This window comes from Agelaius tricolor, unplaced genomic scaffold (genome assembly GCF_023055355.1).
Source record: "Agelaius tricolor isolate 1412-34295 unplaced genomic scaffold, bAgeTri1.0.p SCAF_1, whole genome shotgun sequence".
Lineage (NCBI taxonomy): Eukaryota > Metazoa > Chordata > Aves > Passeriformes > Icteridae > Agelaius > Agelaius tricolor.
Window position 1 is genome coordinate 81,002,952 of NW_027269261.1, and position 20,409 is coordinate 81,023,360.

General features: G+C 37.1%; 1 protein-coding gene across 4 annotated transcripts in view; it reads left to right on the plus strand.

The window, feature by feature from the left end:
- The window catches only part of KIDINS220 (kinase D interacting substrate 220), a 75,674-nt gene that overhangs the window by 20,292 nt on the left and 34,973 nt on the right, over positions 1-20,409 (plus strand). For all 4 annotated transcript variants that reach the window (XM_071441126.1, XM_071441142.1, XM_071441132.1 and 1 more), the window contains exons 10-22: positions 1,733-1,831; positions 2,500-2,598; positions 3,543-3,720; positions 4,239-4,403; positions 5,731-5,910; positions 6,258-6,423; positions 7,304-7,455; positions 9,783-10,072; positions 13,791-13,931; positions 14,540-14,783; positions 14,951-15,039; positions 16,014-16,158; positions 17,732-17,894. In XM_071441126.1, coding sequence (XP_071297227.1) covers positions 1,733-1,831; positions 2,500-2,598; positions 3,543-3,720; positions 4,239-4,403; positions 5,731-5,910; positions 6,258-6,423; positions 7,304-7,455; positions 9,783-10,072; positions 13,791-13,931; positions 14,540-14,783; positions 14,951-15,039; positions 16,014-16,158; positions 17,732-17,894 — 2,111 coding nt within the window. The remainder of the gene's footprint in view (positions 1-1,732; positions 1,832-2,499; positions 2,599-3,542; positions 3,721-4,238; positions 4,404-5,730; positions 5,911-6,257; positions 6,424-7,303; positions 7,456-9,782; positions 10,073-13,790; positions 13,932-14,539; positions 14,784-14,950; positions 15,040-16,013; positions 16,159-17,731; positions 17,895-20,409) is intronic.

Consider the following 20,409-nt stretch of genomic DNA (forward strand, 5'->3'; position numbering starts at 1 on the left):
TTCTTTTGCTTGAAGTTATTCAAATCACTCTGCTTTGTTGGCACGTGGGTTCTGCCAAGTTGGTACAGAAAACTTAACTAGTCACTGAGAGCTGCAAAGGTTCAGTGCCTGCTGCTTCTGCAGAGCGTCTCTGAGGAGCCAACAAGTTCTTATTCTCAAGAAAAAGTAGTGTTTGAATCTCTTCCTCTACCCTGACATTGGCAACCCATGTGTCTCAGCTTCTGGCTGTGACATGGGTTTGAAAATCTGAAGCTTTTCAACATCTTGCTGTGACAGAAGCAATACAGAAGCAGCAGGAGGATGCAGCATCTTTGGTAGCAGGGAAGCTTGTGACTTCTGGCAATGTGAGGCTGCTTGAGTGGCAATTTGCAGTGGTTGATCTAGAGAACACTTCTGTGGCCTTACAGGAGGCACAGCAGGAGTCAGTATCATCAGAGCAACATTTTGGCTCCTCACTTCAGATCATAGTTTAGGACCAGCAGTATCAAAATTGGAGATGAGTGCTACTTCCCTGCTGGGAGCAACTTCCCTGCTGTTTGGCACTGCAGCACCTGCCTGCTGGCCTGTTCTGGGGAGATGTGTTGACTGCCCAAATTTGTGATGTTTCAGAAATACTGCTGAGTCTTGATCAGCTTTCCAGCAACAGTGTTCCTGGCTGATCATTCATTCATATGGTCACTAGCTGGTGGATAGCTTCAGCAGATAAAACGTGACTAAAAGGCCATTGAGAGTGGGTGTTGGGGCAGGTGAGGGCTCAGAGTTTTCCTCAGCCCTGCTGGGCAGGGCAAGGACCCAGATGGGAGCACCTGGCTGTGTGACTGATGTACAGCTCAGGCTGATGTCTTAGAAGCCAGCTCACTGAAGGACAGAGAAGATGAAACTCAAGTGATTGGAGAGGAAAGAAATCTTAGTGACTGGGCTTGTTAAACTGTTGAGAAAGGCTTTAAACTCAGTTTGCAGTGGAGCCCATGAGTGGAAGAGAAAGAGCTGCAAATGAAAGAAGCAGGCTAGGTAGAAGGCTGCAAGGGACACTTTGACATTCCTGCTTAGAAGTAGGTGTGTGTTCAGAGGCTATTCTTAAATGTCTCTACACAAATATGCATCAAACAGAAAGAGTCATGATGCAATCACTAGGCTACAGAAAGATTGTGAAAGTCTTCCCATATGTGAAGACTTTCTGGGTAGCACTCATCCACACATCACTGGGAGGAAAAGAAGATGACAGAAGCAGATTTGTGGCTGTGAACCTTCCCCCAGGTTTACTGATGAAATGTCTTGCTGATCTGCATTCTAGTATTCTGATCTGCATTCTTTGTGTTGACTTTCTTGTCCATCTACTTTTATAGCTTCCCAACTTCCAAAGCCTCTGAAAAAAAGTTGGTTTATTTCATTAGGTAATTTGTATATTTGAGTTAGAACTGAATACTTACATGTAGTTTCAGAAACTTTTTCAAGACAGATTAAGTCTGCTTGGATTGTTAAAGCTCTTAAAACATTTCACAAAGGTTTTCAAAATAGATTTATACTCCCTAGCCAAATCGTCCCCTCTAAATTCTTCTGTTATGCCAATTAGATTTGTTGACCTTTCCCTTTGCCTTCAGCTGTGCTAAAAATTGCTGTATTATATGCAGTTTTCAATATATAGTAGTTGTACTTTAAATACTTTTTTTGAAATTAATCCAACTAAATGAAAGTACTGTTAGTGTTTAATACTCTCTTTTTATTTTTTTAGGATAATAAAACTGCTTTATATTGGGCAGTTGAGAAAGGAAATGCTACAATGGTGAGGGATATCTTGCAATGCAACCCTGATACTGAGACATGTACCAAGGTAACAATTAGAATTTTAATTGAATTGCTTTTTTTAACATCTGTTCTTTTCTCAGCTCTTGTGTGATGTGAAGATCATACCACATTCAGTTTTTGTGAAGTGTTGGTACCCCTAATACTGTTAATTTTTTTTTTTTTTCATGAAATAAGACTTCTCAGCAATAGTAATGTTCCCTCTGTTGATAAATATGATTTGCTGTTAAATAGCAAACAGGGATAGGAGGGAGCATGTGGATTCTTTACCTCAGCATCATTGACATGACCAGCAATAAGAAGTAAAGAGCAAATGCTACTGGAAGCTGAGGAAAGAGGTTTCTGATATTACTAGGCATGAGTTCAGGCATGTGCAGCAGTAAGGAAAAAAATAAGAGAAGTAGTTGGCACAGCATTGAAATATTTTCAGATATCTTGTGTTATATCTGAATTTTGTCTTTCTCTATTTGACACTGTTATTGACAGAAATGTATTTTGTTCTTTGATTTTAATCAGTCTATAACTGGGTCTGGGATACTTTTTCACAGACGTAGGTGCTGAAGTGTTGTTGCTTGCACAGTAGCACATTTAATTATCTTAAATCTTTTTGTTTTAATTTGTTACCCAATCACAATTTCTTTTTCTTGGTTTTGGATATATGGAGATCTTTATATTGGTCCTACTTTTCCATTTTAGGATGGAGAGACACCGCTTATAAAGGCAACCAAGATGAGAAATATTGAAATAGTAGAGCTTCTTCTGGATAAAGGAGCTAAGGTCTCTGCTGTAGACAAGGTAAAGAATATTTGTTTGTTTACTTTAGTATATTTAATCATTTTAGTTTTGCAGCAGGATTTTGGAGAGAGCTGTTGAGGCTAATACAGAAAGAGAGCTTCCCATATGGTTAATAATTAAGTAGACAATAAGACTTAAATGCTTAGTCTCCCATATGTTTAATAATTAAATAATAAGATAAGAACACTTAAGTGTAAATTTGTTTCCACCATAAGTGTATTGTTGGGTTTTAGTTTGTTTTGTATTAGGGCGCTCTTAATTACTTGAAAAAAAATCCAGGTGAGGAATAAAAACTTGCACAGATAAAACAGCTAATTTTTAGTACACTTGAAGAAGAGCATACAGAATGGTTGCCATTTGTCACTAATGTTAGTTTTTGATTAATAAACATGAAACTAAAGGACACCAAGGACAAATACAGCTGGTTATTGCTGTCTTGTTATGCATTACCTACTTTGACTGCAAACCTCTTAAATACAGGAATATTTATTTGGTGCTTTTTTTTTTTACCTCTTATTTAGGGTGAATAAGTAATTATATTGATTTGATGCAATAAGAAAGCTTTTACTGTGAAGCTTTTGGGGAAGTCTGAGCAGACATTGAAACAAGCACTATCTCTTGTTCCAAACAAGTCCCTGAGTTTGCCTGTAGACATTTATTTCTACACAGAGACTACAGTTTTCATGAGCTTTAAGATATTAATAAGCATTTAAGAAAGAAGGCAATGTCTAAAGTTTAGCATTCTAAGAACTGCTTTTTCACATGTCTTCTCTGAAGCATTTGTAATGCTTTTTCAAGGGCAAAAATGCTTGCTGTAATGCTTTTGAAACTGTCCTAAAGTTTATTTCAAGGAAATAGTGCTTCTGAAACAGTGTTGAACATATAGTGTGTCCATAGTTTTAGGAATTCCTGTTAGATATTACTGGCTTCTCACTTAATTGCAGAAAGGAGATACTCCACTTCACATTGCTATTCGTGGAAGAAGCCGTAAACTTGCTGAATTACTCCTAAGAAATCCAAAAGATGGTCGATTGCTTTATAGACCCAACAAGACAGGAGAAACCCCTTACAATATTGACTGTAGCCACCAGAAGAGTATTTTAACACAGATATTTGGTGCCAGTAAGTATAAGTTGTTTTTTTTTTAAATCACTCATATGTTGACAATCCAGTTTATTCAATTATGTTTTGAAAGGTGACTACAGATTTTTTAATGTTTTAATGTTGCACCTAACAGGAAGGCTTAAAAATAATGAGTTGGGGAAAAAACTCATCACTCTAAAAGCCTGGCAGAGGTAAAATAACCTTTTATTTTGACTTTAGGTGTTAGATACTACGTGACTTCTGTTGATTGCTTTGTTTTTATTTGGATCTTGCTTGTGTGGAATTACTTTCTTTGACTTCCTGTGGTTTGGAGTCTTGAATCTTGTAGTAGACTTTAATAGTTGTGATAATTATGTATCATTTTTGTGGATGATTTAAAATTCCTTTGAACAGGAATGTACAAAGAACAAGAGCTGTTATAGGGCAGGAGTATATACACAGATATGGGTGAACGTGTCATGACTTTATGTATGAAAATTGTTGTACTGAAGAGCTTTCTTAGAGCAAAGTTGTGTAGCACAGTGTTTGTGTTGCAGGACACTTGTCTCCCACTGAATCTGATGGTGACATGCTGGGCTATGATCTGTACAGCAGCGCTTTGGCTGATATTCTGAGTGAACCAACCATGCAGCCCCCCATCTGTGTAGGCTTGTATGCACAGTGGGGAAGTGGAAAATCTTTCCTGCTTAAGAAACTGGAAGGTAAAAGCTTGATTTAGTCTTTTCAGTACTTACAATCTTTCTATGAAAAGTATCACATTGGAGTTAGTAGTTTTTGTGAGGTTTGTTGGTCCATGTGATGTTGTATCTGGTCTCTGTTTCTATGATGAAAGGATTTAAATTTTACTGTGGTCAGTTCATCCATAGATTGCTTTGTTCATTCAAACAATGTCAAGACAGTCTTTAAGTGCTTTTGTCTATTTTCCTGTGAGTTTCCTGCAGCAGTGAATCTACCCTTTAGGTACTGCAGAAAGTCTGACTGCCAAAATATGCCTTGCTGGGCCTGTTTGTGTGTCAGATCAGGTTCAGACCTCTTCCTGCAGTATTTATTTGTTGTGCATCCTATGTGTCTTTTTCTTTTCAATGCCTAAGAACAATTATCAGGCTATTAATCTTTTATTCTCTTTAGTGTATGTTCTTTGCACCTAGTTTTCTTCTCCTTTCCTGTTTCTTATTTTTGTATTTTTTCTGAAATGACAGAGGAAGGCAAATGCAGTATATGAAATGAATCAATATTATTCCTGATAAATATAGGCATCTTATTTAGTTTTAGCATTTTCTTATAAAGGGTGTTTTTCTGAGAAGTTTCAATATAATTCAAAATAATTCTACCAATCTTGGTGTTTCTTACTTTCTGTGATTTCTCTATTAGCCAAAATGGGATCTCTGCATTCATTTTTTCATCTCCTGTTCTATGTCATATACAAAAAGACTGCAATATTTGTTACTGATGAGCTTTTACATTTCTAAAGCACTTTCTCAGTGTTTTCTTCCTGTTCCTCATTCCTGTTTTTGTTCTGGATTGTGTATCTATTATTTCTTACTCCATAGAACCAAAATAAGTTCCTTCAGGAATTCCTGTTTTAGTAAATAAGAATCCACAAACAGAAATAATACCACCACCTTCACATTGTACTCTTATATCTGACTGAGGAACACAGTCCATGTTTCAGTGATTGAGATTTTGGGGTTGGGTGGGGTTTTTTGACAGATGTGGTGGATTTATTTTTCTCAGAGTCATAAAATATGTTTTACACTTTGCAGGAGGATTGCATGACTTTTAATATGCTTTTAGAAGTAGCAAATCTGCAGCAAGGAATCTGAGTATTGTGTATTTAAATATTTCCATTCATTGCATAGATGAAAACTTAAGGTTTTGTATTGATGTTTGAAGAAGAATTCAAGCATCATTGTCTTTTTGGATCAATAATCGAGATAAGTTATTCAGTCTGCTGAAAAAGTTCTTTTCAAAAATGATCTGTTCTTTAGTGACTTCCTATGTTAACTGGTCTTTGTGTTTTTGTTTCAGATGAAATGAAGACTTTTGCAGGACAACAGATTGAACCTTTGTTTCAGTTCTCTTGGCTTGTTGTATTCCTCACACTCATGCTGTGTGGAGGTTTGGGTTTATTGCTTGCCTTCACCGTGGATGCAAAGCTTGGAATAGCAGTGTCACTCAGCTTATTAGCTGTTCTCTACATTTTCTTTAGTAAGTCTTGTATGGAATTCTTGAAGGTTTTTATCTATTTTTGGGATTAAATATTGCTTTGTAGATATGCTTTGCTATTCAGAAAAAATAAATGGTTTTGTAGACAATAAGACCCCTTTGGACCTTTCGTTTTGCTGGTAATTTGTGAGAGGGCATTCTTGAGAACAAAGAAGGATTTTGTTTATTAATTTCATTGTGTTACTATTACCATTCTCATTTTTAGCCTAACTGCTAAAAGTTCATAACTTTTTTTACACAACTCCATACTTTATCTGTTCAAACTTCCTGATTCTTTCAGCTGTCAATGTTGACTAAATTAAAACTGTAACATCTTTTTAATATTTTAGCTGTAATTTACTTTGGTGGCCGGAGAGAAGGGGAGAGATGGAACTGGGCCTGGGTGTTAAGTACAAGGTTGGCAAGACATGTTGGATATTTAGAGTTGCTGCTCAAACTCATGTTTGTGAACCCACCAGAACTACCAGAGCAAACCACTAAAGCTTTACCTGTCAGGTTAGTTATTTCATTTATTTACTCTTGAATAAATCAGTCAGGCTTGCTCTGATACTTCTCAAACTGTGTGTTTAATGTGCATGTTAACTTCACAGGAAAAGTTATTGAGATTCCTGTTAGAAAAACAGTAGCTCTAGAAGATAATAAACTTTTCAGTGTGAAGAAGATAGTTTTTCTTGAGAACACTACTATCTGCCAAAGTTGGTGGAAGTGCTTTTTAGAATTAGGGGTTTTGGCTGTTGTACTAATGAAAATTCATACCAGATAAAATAAGAATTATGTATGTTGTGTATTATCTATGTTTAATGCTTGTTCCACTGATTACTTCTGTTAAGGTTTGGGGTTTTTTTTCCTCCATGCAAGTAGAGCAACAGACTGTTCAAAGCTTCTAGTGTACCTGAAAGCAAGAAAATTTATGCTGTGTGTTTGAAAATTTAATTTACATCTATTGCTTAAAGACTTCTATTTTAGCCTCATGGTACTTTTATGTCATCTTGTGTTTCTGTATTTTTTCTAGTCCTCTATAAATATTTGAAAATAGATCAGAATGCAGTTTTGAAAATATTTGTCAATATTATGGTTTGGCATCATAAAGATATTTTGATGTTTTTACTGTCATCTGAGGTACTATTAGTGATGTGACAGTTTTTATCTTTAAAAGAAATTAAGTTTTAGAATAGGAAGTGGGGCAAAGAAGAGGTTGATAAATAGGAAAATAGTTAAATTCCATGTAGATTTAAAAAAAAATTTAAGTGTTTTACATTTTGTACCACTTAAAAAAACTTCTTAGTAGAGAGATGCAGCAAGACTTCTGTTTAAGTAGCCAGAAAATATTTAAAGTTTTCTGAAGTATACAAAATACATGCTTTTTCTCTTTCAGATTTTTGTTTACAGACTACAATAGACTGTCCAGTGTAGGTGGAGAGACTTCACTGGCTGAGATGATTGCTACCCTCTCTGATGCGTGTGAAAGGGAATTTGGTTTCCTAGCAACAAGGCTATTTCGAGTTTTCAAGACAGAAGATACACAAGGTGGTTGTTGTTTTTTTTTTTACCTGAGTGACATTTCCAATTATTCCATTTCAGTGCACTGTTACCCGGGCTTCTGTTTTTTGCATTATAAGCTCTTTTTAGAAATTGTTGTAGCCATGCAGAAATTCATAGAGAAGGGGAAACTCTTTGTTTGGAATGCCCTGTTTTATTTGCTAATCTTGATTTTATTAATATAATAAAGGAATATCTCCTGTGAAGTACAGTTTTCAGAAATGTCAGTGGAAATACATATTTATATTATATCCTTATCGATGCAGCATATTTCCATAGAAATTAAGTCAATGTGTCTGAGTCAGATAAAGGGAAATGTATGTTTTATGTATTGCTATGATAGGTTTGTTTAGTTTATTAGATTTTAATTTAGAGCTTTTATGAGTGACCACTACTTACTCTTGGAAATAGTAAATGTGTAGAACATGTTGGTCTAATCCTATAAATTGCTGTGATTAGGGGGATGAAATGTACCACTTGATCCTACAAGCTTTTTCATTCTGCTTCATCTGTAGGTTTCTAGAAAAAGAAATTTGCAGAGTAGAGTATGATGTTGTGAAGGAGTACTAGAGCTTAACTTGCAATTAATTGAGGATTTATTTGTACTTTAAGTTTAGTGTGTGTCAGTTATTTTTCATTTCTTTTTGTCCAGAAATTGAGGAATCTGTCACCTCTCACAAAGTGAAATGACTTCTATTTTGCAGAGGCTAGAAAAGACATGCTATGTTTGCTATGTTCAGCTGTGTGCTGAACCAACTTACTCCTCATTGTTCTTTTTCAAATTCACTAAGTGTTCTTTATGAAAGAGATGTGTGGATTTTTTCACCCTTTTTTCCACGTTAGGTTCTGCAGTTCCTCTCCTTAATCTCAGTGAAACAGCTTTCATGATGCTCTAATTTCTCCTGAAGAGAGTGGCAGTGTAGTGTTGGCTTCTTGTGATTATTTGCAGTAATCATCTTTTCCCTTTCATTTGTAATCTTACATTCACTTGTATTCTTTGCCCTGTTGCCTTCCTGTGCTCTGTCTACATATCTAATTGATTTTTAAAATTTATTTATTTGATGATTTTGCACATTCTCTCCTTTTTCAAGTTGTTTACAGGTCCAGGGTCATAGGTTTATTGCCTCTAGTTGTTCACAGAAATTCCATAGAGGCTTATTTTTAGCCTTCTGTATCTTAATTTTTGCTATGTCTGTAAACTTGCAGACGCACCTCTTTCAATTGTCATGACATTGTTCATGATATTCAAGTGTTTCTCTAATCCAGTTCTGTCTCTTTCTAGTAAGTGGATGCTTGCATTTTTATTTAAGCCTAGAACTGAATCTAATTATATCTGAGCTGTTCCCCTTTGTTTCTTGCCTCTCACTTCTGTCATAATGCATTTCTGTTGCTTTTGTCCTGCAGCACAATCCTATAAGTCAGTTATGTCAGCAATGTGAAAAACCTTTGCAGCTCATGCCTTGGTATAGAGAATAATATGGGCCACATATAAACCTTGAGTATTCTTTCTACTTAGAATATTAAAAGTTTGATTTTCCCCCTGTAGTTCAAATACTGATGTTTAGCTCTCATAATTGTGCTTCAGATCATTGCTGTTCTGTTCTTTGTTATCAACAAATGTGTCCAGAAGATAGCAATCTTCTAGATGTACCACTGGATCTGTACAAGTCCTAAAGGCAGAGACTGCTGCTTTGGAAAACTGCTGTTTCTTTGGTCACTGATTTAGCTGTGCTAAGCTCCAGCTGCAGTATTTGCTTCTTTCTTATCAGTCCAGTTGAAGTCAGGAGCTCTGTACTCTCCTCTGGGGCCCTTGTGAGCTGTCCAAAGTAGATTTGCTGCAGTTTTGCTGTTTGTGTGTTTTTTAGCATGCGAGAAAGGATGGCCTCAGGCTGCAGCTTGCAATTTTGGTTTAATTCTTCAATGGTACCATTACTATTAGATTATGTAAGTACCAGGTTCCAGTTTAAAACTGAGTAGTTCCTGTACTGTTGTCCTACAATTTATTTACATAAATACACTTTGCAAAGAGATGCCACAAAAGGGGTGATAGCACTGATACAAAATTGTAATTTCTATCCAGTGTGGATTTCTTGAAATGATGGAAATAAACTAAAGATTAAAGGAATATGTCTGCTTTATGATTTCCAAGAATTTTGGCAAATAATAGATTTTTTTCTCCACTGGTTTGTGACTAGGTGGTAACACTGCAGTAAGCTTTTGTGCCAGTTAGTGTTTTATGAGAAGTGTGCAAGTTAATAGATTTTTCACTCACCTATCATTGTTCATTAATTCTAACAGCAATACCTGTTTCCTAGGTAAAAAGAAATGGAAGAAAACTTGCTGCCTCCCATCCTTTGTGATTTTCCTGTTCATCTTGTCTTGCGTTGTTTCTGCGATCGCCCTGTTGGCGATTTTTAATGTGGAGTCAGCCAACATGACAGTGAACGTTATTCTCATAACAGTGACCTGTATTGTTGGCTTGGCCTTTTTCTTGAATTGCCGCACATGGTGGCAGGTGATGGACTCGGTTTTGAATTCTCAGAGAAAACGTCTGCACAGTGCTGCCTCCAAGCTTCACAAGCTGAAAAGCGAGGGCTTCATGAAGGTGAGTGTTTGTATGAATTGGCCCTTAGAAGAAATGAAACAAACCCCCAGACATGGAGCATTATTAATTAGGGGCACCATTAATTTAATCAGGCTAAGTCTCACAACAGGAGAATGAGACTTGGTGAGTTTTTACTGAATGGAACACTTCTGTGCCAGTGGTAATTGTGCTTAGTATATGACATCTATCTGCTTAATCATGAATGTTAAATTTGGGGTTTCAGTTTTCTGATTTTATTTTTGCTGGGAAGAAAGTACTTGGAAAACAATTCTCAATTTCCATTATTTTGTAAAAGCTTACTTTAGATCACAAGATGAGAAAGAATAACTTTGAGAATCTTCTAAAGGTGTAAAAACAAGCCTAACTTTGTCTGTCTGCAAGACCTCTTTGCTAAGAAAGGAATTGTAGCACTGAAAGAATGTTACAAAACACTCCACATATTTAATGAAAAATGGGAGGAAATACTATTGTTTTGCTGACTTATATCTATAAACTGATAAATATACTCTCAGGCTGTCATCAGATATGCTATATGCTCCTCTTTGAAAGTAAAATGTAGCATCGTGATTTTTAGCTTTGTAGATTACAGCCAATGTATAAAAATCTGTTGTACAAATATTTTTCATACAGTCATAGAATAGTTTGAGTTGAAAGGGACCTTTTGAAGGTCAGTTAGTGCAACCTGACCTTGAATATTTCCAAGGATGGGCATCCACAACTTCTCTGGGCAATCTGTACCAGTGCTTTACCACCTCATTTTAAACAAACTTCTTTCTTATATCTAGCCTAAATTGATTGTCCTTCAGTTTTTAAAACCAATCTCCCTTGTCCTCTTGCAAAAGGCCCTACCAAAAAGTTTGTTCTCATATTACCTACAGGCCTCTATAGGTACTGGAAAGCCACAATAAACATCTCCCCAGAATTTTATCTTCTTCAGGTTGAATAATCTCAATTCTCTCAGCCTTTCATCACAGCAGAGGTGCTCCATCCCTCTAATCATCTTTGTGGCCTTCTCTGGACTTGCTCCAATGCATTGGTGTCATTGCTGTATTGAGGAGTGCAGAGCTGGATGCAGCACTGCAGGTAGGGTCTCAGTAGAGTGGAGGAGAGGGACAAAATCCCTCCCTCCCCTGCTGTCCACACTGCTTTGGATGCATCCCAGAACACGTTTTGGCTTTCTGGGCTGCAAGGGCACATGGCCTCTCACCCCAGCATCCCCCAAGTCCTTCTTGGCGGAGCTCCTCTACATCTGTTTATCCCCCAGACTGGATTGATACCAAGGATTCAGTACACAGGTGCAGGGCCTTGCTCTTGGCCTTGTTGAACCTCATGAACCCCCTTCCTGAGCTTGTGTAGGTCCTTCTGGATGACATCCTGTCCCTCAGGTGTGTCAACCGTGCCACTTACCTTGGTGTCATCTGCAAACTTGCTGGGCATGCACTTGATCCCTTCATTCATGTCAATAATGCAGATATTAAATAACACTGGTCCCAGTGTGGATCTCTGAGGGACAGCACTTGTCGCTGGTGTCCATTGGGATACTGAGCCATTGACACTTTGTTATTTTTTGCATCTCATGATAAGTTCAGCTCCGACTGTACCTTGGCCTTCCTCACTACATCCTCTCACAACCAGACCGTGTCCCTATACTCTTCCTAGCATACCTGTGCTTGCTTCTACTGCCTGTGCATTTACATCTTGGTTGTTGGTTTGACCAGCAGGTCTCTACTCAGTGAAACCAGCTTTTATTCTTCCTTGCCAATTTTCTTCTTCTTCTAGGGATTACAGGCTTTTGTATTCCGTGGAAAGCATCCTTAAAACATCTTCCAGCTGTGTTGTCCCTGTGGTCAGTTTTCCAGGGGGTCTGTTGACTATCTCTTTGAAGAGCTGAAAGTTTGTTTTCCTGAAATGCAGTGTGCTGACTTTACTCCTTACCTGACCCATGTCCCTCAGGACTGCAAACTCCAGCAGTGTGTGATCACTGCAGCCCAGGATGCAGCTCCAAGCTTGACATCTCCAGTTAGCTCACTTACATTAGTGACCACCAGGTCCAGTGCTGCTCCCCTTCTGGTAGGGCTTGTCTCTTATTACCTAGCTGAATTCCAACAATCTCCTGGATTGCTGGCAGCTCATGGGGCTACATTTCCAGATGCTGGCGTCATCTAAGTTCCCCAGGAGGATGCAAGCCCATGAGCATGATGCCTCCTGTAGCATCCTTCATGTAGGACACAAAGCCTTTGCCAATAGGTCCCCCTTGATCAGGCCTGTTACAGACACAAACCCCAAGGTGTCATTTATTGGTCTGGTCCTTGCAAATTTTTTTGCACTGACAGTTTGTGGCTGCTTCTCAGAGGCATCTTTTTGTGATCTCTCCATCTCTTGATGTAGAGGGCAACCTCTCCTCCACTCCTTCCCCTCCTGTCCCATTTGAACAGCCTGCAGCCATCAACAGTTGCACTCCAGTCATGGGATTCATCCACCAAGTTTCTGGAATGGTAGCTAGGTCAAAGCTTTCTGGCAGCACAGCTCCTCCTGTTGGTTGCCCAGTCTGTGTGCACTGGGGTAGGGGCACCTCAGCTGGGCTGTCAGCTGTGTCACCTTCTTAGAGGAGCACCCTTTAATTCCTTTGAAGTATTTTAGTGGTGTTTCCCTGTTGGCTTCTGTTACCTCAGTAGTTCCTGCCTCATCTCCATAAGACTTCTAAGTATGCTCCAGTGTGGCCAGCACATCTCAGATGAGGGCCCTCACTAGCCCTGCATCCCTCTAACCTTGGTGTGTCATACCACAGTTTGTGGTGGGCAAGCCTGATTTATCCCACTTCTCTTGTTTAAAGCTTTGTTAGTTAACCCTGCTGGCTCCTGATCAAAGGCTCTCTTTGCCCTTTGAGAAAGGTGAATCCCATCTGATGCCAGCATGCCTAGTGCCATGCTTTTACAGTACAGAGGACCTGATTGTGTCTTGGTACTGTGTTTCTTGACAGTTGTTTGTTGAGTGGTATTTATCTGACATAACTTCAGCCTTTAGGAGTTAGGTTCACCCTTTCCCATCAAAGGAAAGAAGTAGTTATTTCATGAGAGTTATTAATCTCGTGTTTTATGTCATCTTATTGTGCACATTCTAATGAATCTACTGATTAAGAGTTCAGATTTTAATGTCTACCTGTTAGCTGCTGAAGTTAGGAAAGGCAAATTCCACCTTTGTTTCTATGTTATGGTTGGTTATTACATGTGTAACAATGTTGAAAAGCCTAACAAATCTTCAGACTGCATATCTTGAAGAGCAGTGACTGAGTATTAGATTAAGAGCATAATGTGCTTGGCTGGAAGGCAGATAGAAAACTTTGCTGTACATTTTATGCAGAGCAATGTTTGAGGACTAGCTGAAGCCACAAATGCTCTTTTATTTACTTCTGTTTTACTGTGCATAAATATTATTTTCTTAAATAACCTTGTAATGGTTTTTAAATAAGGATAGTTTGTTATATCAAAGTGGAATATATGGTTCTGCTGTACATTTTTGTTCAAATAGGAAATTAATATGTTGGTAGTGACATTTTAGGACTTTTCACTTTGAGTATTTGTAAATTTATTCTTGTAATCTTACTGAAGTATTTTCAGGACAAATAGCAATCTGCAAAAGGAAATATATGTATTTTTATCAGTTTTAAGTATTATAGACATGTCTTTTCCTTCTTTTTTTTTTTTTTTCATTTTTATAGGTTTTGAAATGTGAAGTGGAACTGATGGCCAAAATGGCAAAAACCATTGACAGCTTCACTCAGAATCAGACAAGGCTTGTTGTAATTATTGATGGACTGGATGCTTGCGAACAGGACAAGGTTTTACAGATGCTTGATACTGTGAGTTGGATCATTTTATAAAGATAACCTCTGGATTAAATGCATGATCTCTTCCACAAATGAGCTCAGATAAATACAGTTATTGTATGTTTTCTGTAGAAAGAAAGCTGTGTGGTAATTAATATTTGTGTACATTGGCATACTGTAATGCTAAGAGTGATGGGCTTTATTTATTAAATTGCATGTTAGTACTTTTGAGAAGGTTTGAAACAATCAAACATAAACTATGGAAAATAATTATTCTGTTGAAACAAGCTTAAAATGTTTGGAGGGTTTTTCATATTTTTACCATTGAAGTACTTTAGATGAAGAATACTTAAATGCTAAATATTTGTGGGGAACTGGAACATTACTGCATGATACATCCTTGGTGATGACTTCCACTGTAACTTCTACTGTTAAATTGCTGCGTGTGCTTATTTCTAGCTGTGGATAAGTTCCTAATGTTAGATATTACATATAGAAGAAGCTGACATGTCCGTTCATCTCTTGGCCTCTCAGGTTTATTCCTTGAACAGAATGAATATAAAGTGTTGAGCCAAATGTTCAAGTGATCTGCAGCTACAGTTAGTTGTTACTAACAAGGTTTACTGTCTACTTTTTTCCAGGTGCGAGTCTTGTTTTCGAAAGGCCCGTTCATTGCGATTTTTGCAAGTGACCCACACATTATTATAAAGGCAATTAACCAGAATCTCAACAGTGTTCTACGGGATTCAAACATCAATGGCCATGATTACATGCGAAATATTGTCCATTTGCCCGTTTTTCTGAACAGCCGAGGGCTTAGTAATGCAAAAAAACTGATGGTAGCTTCAACAACCAATGGGGATATTCCTTATTCAGATAATGTAGGTAAGGTTCTGCAGGACGGTGATATGAGCATTACAAAAACAATGATCCAAAATCTGTGTTCTGGAAAAAATTGTTTAAATAATTGACAGATCCTTAGTGTTATTTTTATAGGTCAGTCGAATGTATATGACTGGAGAAGATGCCTACCTTTGTTTTCCTTTCCATAGGATTGCATGAAGAGGTTGACAGGAGAGTTTCTCAGAACAGTCTTGGAGACATGGCCAAGCTTGGTAGCAAAACTGCTCTCAACAGGCGGGTGAGAAGGATTTTTAGTCTAAATAGATACTGGTAAAACCTTTTTTTCTTTTCTGTTTATTTTTGTTTTTTTTTTCTTTGACATTTTCAATAATATCAACTTGGAAGACTTATCAAACCATTCTTATTAAATTTTTATAAATTATCCATATAAGAAAAGTCCATTCTTACATGATTAGATGGATGCTCTGTCAAAGAGGAAAAAGTTTGCTTGCTCACCAAAGTATTCCTTTCCACAAAAAATAAATACAGCTCTCTGTGAATGCTGAGGTGATACAGCAGATCTGGTAGGAGCTATGGTCTCTGTGTGTATTTTGGATTTTTTTTGTGTAAGCCTGACATCAGTTGTTGCAGGATGTTGCAACAAGAGACAGTAACTGAGTTAATCAAAGCAATATTAAGTACGAGACTTGTACTGCAATGTCTAACACATTCTTTTCCTGCTATCTGTTCTTTCAAATTTTCATAAAATCAAAACTGGTTGAATAAAAGGTATCTAGAAAGTTGTGAAAAGCAACACAGCCTCTGAGGCTACTGAGGTTTTAGAGCTGCCGTTGGTAGAGACTTTGGGAGTTTTGTAGTGGAGGAGCCTGATGGTCACTTGAATTTTTACTTGTAGTTAGCAAATGGATCATATTAATTCACTAGAAAGACAGTCAGAAGTGATGATGGAAATGCTGAAAGTAGTAGTCTTTCTAGAAAATATTGGGCTATGCCACTCTATTTTGCCCTCTCAGAATTGATGTAGAAGTAAAATGTGTAACTCTTACCACTTCTTGGCTTCTATGGAAATAATGTTCAGCTTTTACATAGGTAAATCAGAATTAAATTCTTGTGTGCTTGATATTACCTGTCAGCCTCACAGACTTACTCACAAAGGCTCTAACTTGATTATCAAGTAAAACTGAAGTATTTGAAATACATAAAAGCTTTTGGTATTAATCAGTATTCCTTGGGTTTTTGTTTCATTATCAGGATACTTACCGAAGGCGCCAGATGCAGAGGACCATTACCCGCCAAATGTCATTTGATTTGACCAAGCTGTTGGTTACAGAGGATTGGTTCAGTGATATCAGCCCTCAGACCATGAGGAGGTTGCTAAATATTGTTTCAGTGACTGGTAAGCATGACATGCTGGTGTGCAGTAAACAGGATTGTGTTTTGGCTCCTTCTAGTTACACTCAGACTTGTACGTATGTAAACTAAATTGAACAAGTCAGTCCATGAGTTGCTTTTGAAAGTCCTTCTGAAGCAAACTCTTCCAGAATGTAAGAAAACATTATTGACCATTCTACATGGAATTGAAAGATACATAATATTTGTTGTTTCATTGACTTCAGTTGGGAGACAAATGATGCATTTTTAGGAAATTTTACATTTTTTTATTTTGAAATGGTATAAGAAAATTACATTTTTCCATTTCATAATACTGTGGTGTGAGCAAAGATTATAGTGCTGACATGTGAAAACGTAAGGTGTGAGTGGAAAACCAAGTATATATCCTGTTTATTTTTGCTATGAGTATTTGCAGTTCTTTTTCCCTAAATGATTGTGTGAGACTGATGAAAGCATTTTGTCACCTGTTTTTCTTCAATAAAACACAGTCAAGACATTGGTATCTCTGAACTTTAAAAACTGGAAATAACTGGGAAAGGGCTTACAGAGGTTTAATAAAAACATGTTTCGTGTAGTAAGTGAATGGGGAGTGATTATTTAGTGTCTTTTCTATTACGGACACTAGAAGGCACTGGGTAGCCCTACAGCTATCCAGAGCAAAGAAAGTGAGTTACTTTTTACACTGTATAGTTAAGAGAATAAATCTGCAACAGATGTCAAATTCTGGGCTAATGTTTTAAATAAGTGTCCTTTCTCTTAGCTTGTTACTGCAATTTGTTGCATGTAACCTGTCTTGTTTTGGCAAATTACAGTGCAGTTGTGAAAGTATAACAAAATCACAAAAGTTAGTTGTAAAATTAAACTTAAAAAAATAGACCTTACAAGAACACTTTAGTGTAGTATAATCTGTGGTTAGACATGGTGATTTCATAAACGCCTTTATGAACAGAGTCTTCAGGCTGTAGGTTACATGTAATTGCAGATACTAATAAAGGACTTACAGAAAATTTGCTGAAACTTCAAGTGCCTAAATTGTAGCATTGACTTTTTCTGGTTTTTAAAATAAAGTTATTTGTAATTTATACCTTACCTTACTAACCTAAAACCTTTTTTTTATAGCTATTGAAGTTGGCAGTTGTATGCTTAACTTGTTTTGACCACATTTCATATGGCAGTGCATAGAAAATCTGTCAAAGTATTAGCATAAAATTCTGTGTTTAGATGGAGAAATTAATGCTGTGTGAAATTCTTTATTGAATTTGGTTGAAGTAAGTTAAGATTCACCCGCAGCAGGATGATAGTAATTAGTGTTTAAACTGGGGCTGAAGTTGACAGTTTTGGAGAGTCTCATATTTTGACCAGTATTTGCAAGGATTTTTATTAGACTGTAAAGTTATATTTTTAGATGCACCTTGCAATGATTTTGAATTTACTGAGCTAAAAATGTAATAGCAGGAAGTTCACACATCAGATAATGATATAGTAACATAGATGTTACTTTGAGGGGAAAAAAAGATGTCTTTCAAATGGGAGAAAAAATCCTCTATGTTTTCTTTTATTCTTTCTTGTTCTTTTAGGTCGTTTATTGAGAGCCAATCAAATCACATTCAATTGGGACAGACTGGCAAGTTGGATCAATCTCACAGAGCAGTGGCCATACAGAACATCTTGGCTCATCCTGCATCTTGAAGAGACTGAAGGTGTTCCAGATCACCTGACTTTAAAAACCATCTATGAGAGGTAGTCATTATTCTGGTAATGGTGTGCAATTTCAGTGATTAAAATAGTGATCGTTATTAATGATCACTAGAATAACATGGCTTTCAAACATTTATCAGGTTGTAATCTAAAATTCCCACAATCTCACCCTCTTTTGCTGACTTTTGAAAACTTCTAAGTGAGTTTCATTGCTATTTGATGCACTATGTATGAATGAGTGCTTTGTATTTAAACTAAAGAGAACTGTACAGGTATTCTTTCACAGGCAGCTAACTGTACTTTTGTCTCTTGATATCCTTTTCATCTTTACCTTGGCCAAGCTACAAGTTGGGTATTTTTTCCACTTCTTTGTTAATCTGAAGTAAGCTCAGCAGAAACTGGCCTTACTGATAAAAATCTCTGAAGGTTTTGTGCTTAGCAGGTGTGCTATGGCAATGCCATGTGCTGCAGTTAGGGATGTGAAAAAAGAGGCATGATTTTCTCCATTTCTGCTACTAGCTGCTTTCCAACAGAGCTGTCTAGGTATTACTACTGAGAACAAATTGCCCAGTGTTGCCAGTGAACATCTCTCTCCAGATCCCTCTGCTTGTAAGAAAGGATTTGTGGATTGTGACCTGATGACAGTGAGAGGAATGGAAGAGAGAGATGTCATTGAGAGTGGGGCCTATAGAAGAAAAGCAGAATCTGAGAATCAGAGTCGGGGGGAAGAAGGAAAGGTTTGACTTGGATAAAATATAATGGAGATCAGATGAAAAGAACAGCTAAGGTAAAGAGAGAAGATTGTGACTGATTGAGCAAGTTACCAGAAAATCTAGAGATTTTGCCGGGTCCAGGGCAATGAACTTGGAGAGAAAATACTGGAAGTGTGCTCTGCAGTGGAAGTCAAGGAGTAGGAGATCAACTGTGTGAGGGTCTGGGGTGGGCTGAGAATGGTTGAAGTGTTGAGAATGGAATTAGGATTGTTTGAGAAAGATTGAATGAGTTGTTTTAGAAAAGTTGAAGTGCAGTTAGGATCTGAACACAGAAATCTCAGAAGGTAGAGGGATAAGAGTAGATTGGGCATGATGAGGCTGAGGATTGAAGACAAATGAAGAGGGCAAGTAGTAGACTGAAGTAGTTGACTGGCTTGAAGCTGGAAGATGGCTTTAGAAATACCAGACTTCACAGGTAAATTGAGTGCATGTTTAGAAAACACTCTCCTCTAGAGTATGGACCCAGTTTTTGAGTTTTGCATTTCCTCTGTGAGTATAATATACCTGTGAAATCAAAGCACAGGGAACCCATCTTTCCACTGTATATGTTCACACAACTAGTGTCACAAACGTTTATGTGATCAGCTAAGTAAAGTAATTCAGAATCATCAGGAATTCCCTTTCCTGTCATGCTTTTTATTCAAACTTCTCATTGTTCAGATTTCTGTATAGCATGTTTCACAATTTTATATTTTCATTATTTACCCAACAAACTCATTACAGTTTTCTGACTGTTGGCACCCAGAGTAATAAATCACTTTGGGATGATTGAAGTCCAAAGATGTCTTCAAGACATAACAGTATTTGTCCTCTGATAAACCAGAGGAGGTATTAGAGACCTGATTTATTCTCGTAAATGGGTGCTAGTAATTTCAGTATTCATGGATGTTAAATCGTAGTAAACCAACATAAATAAAAGAAAAGGACATTCACAAGTGAATGTGAATAGCTTGGGTTCTGGATTGTTTGTTGTTAGCACAAACACTTGAGTTGTTGATGCTTAGTGCCAGCTGGAGCATGTCATGGTTTATTAGTTAAGGTGTGGAAGAGATTCATGACTGCTGCTATGTTGTACCTCTTGCTATGCAGGTTGTTTGGAAGTGATACAGCCACTTGAGTAGACTGCTAGTTCATAACTGACAATTACAAGTGTATAGGTGATTTTTTAGTGTTTAAAACCAGAGTACATAATGGGAAGAAACAATGAAGAACCCTGTACAATATATTGGAAAAGGGAAGGTGATCATCATCTTTTAAGGAAAGATGTTTGTATTCTATCTGCAATACCAGAAAAATGAGGAAAAGGAAAGCAAGACCAATATTCAGGATTTTCTGTTTAGCAAAAAAAATACCAACAGGGTTATTTGGTACAAAAATGATAAAGCTAAAAGACTCAGTTTCTTTAGCTTGTTAATAATTAAAGAAAAAAAGTTTTCTAACAATAATGTTGCTGCATGCTCAGAAAGAGAATTGATGTGTCTCAGCCCCTTCTGTTGAACCTGTGTAAGGAACTAAATATGTAACTCTCCTGAAGTATTGACAAAGCTGAGGTCTCATCTGTCAGGTGATTTGGGTGATCATCTTTACCATATGCTGAATGTGAAAAGGTCTGTAAACTCTTCTCTGGAATTATATAGAGCTCTAAAAATTCTGTTTTATCCAAAGTAATCTTTTCAGTGTCTTTTTATCTGCAGCTGTTCAAAGTAACGTGACTCAAATAACTGTTTCACTATCATTTCAAAGTTCATTCCTCTTCTAAAATTTCAGTTTCAGTTTTCTAAGTT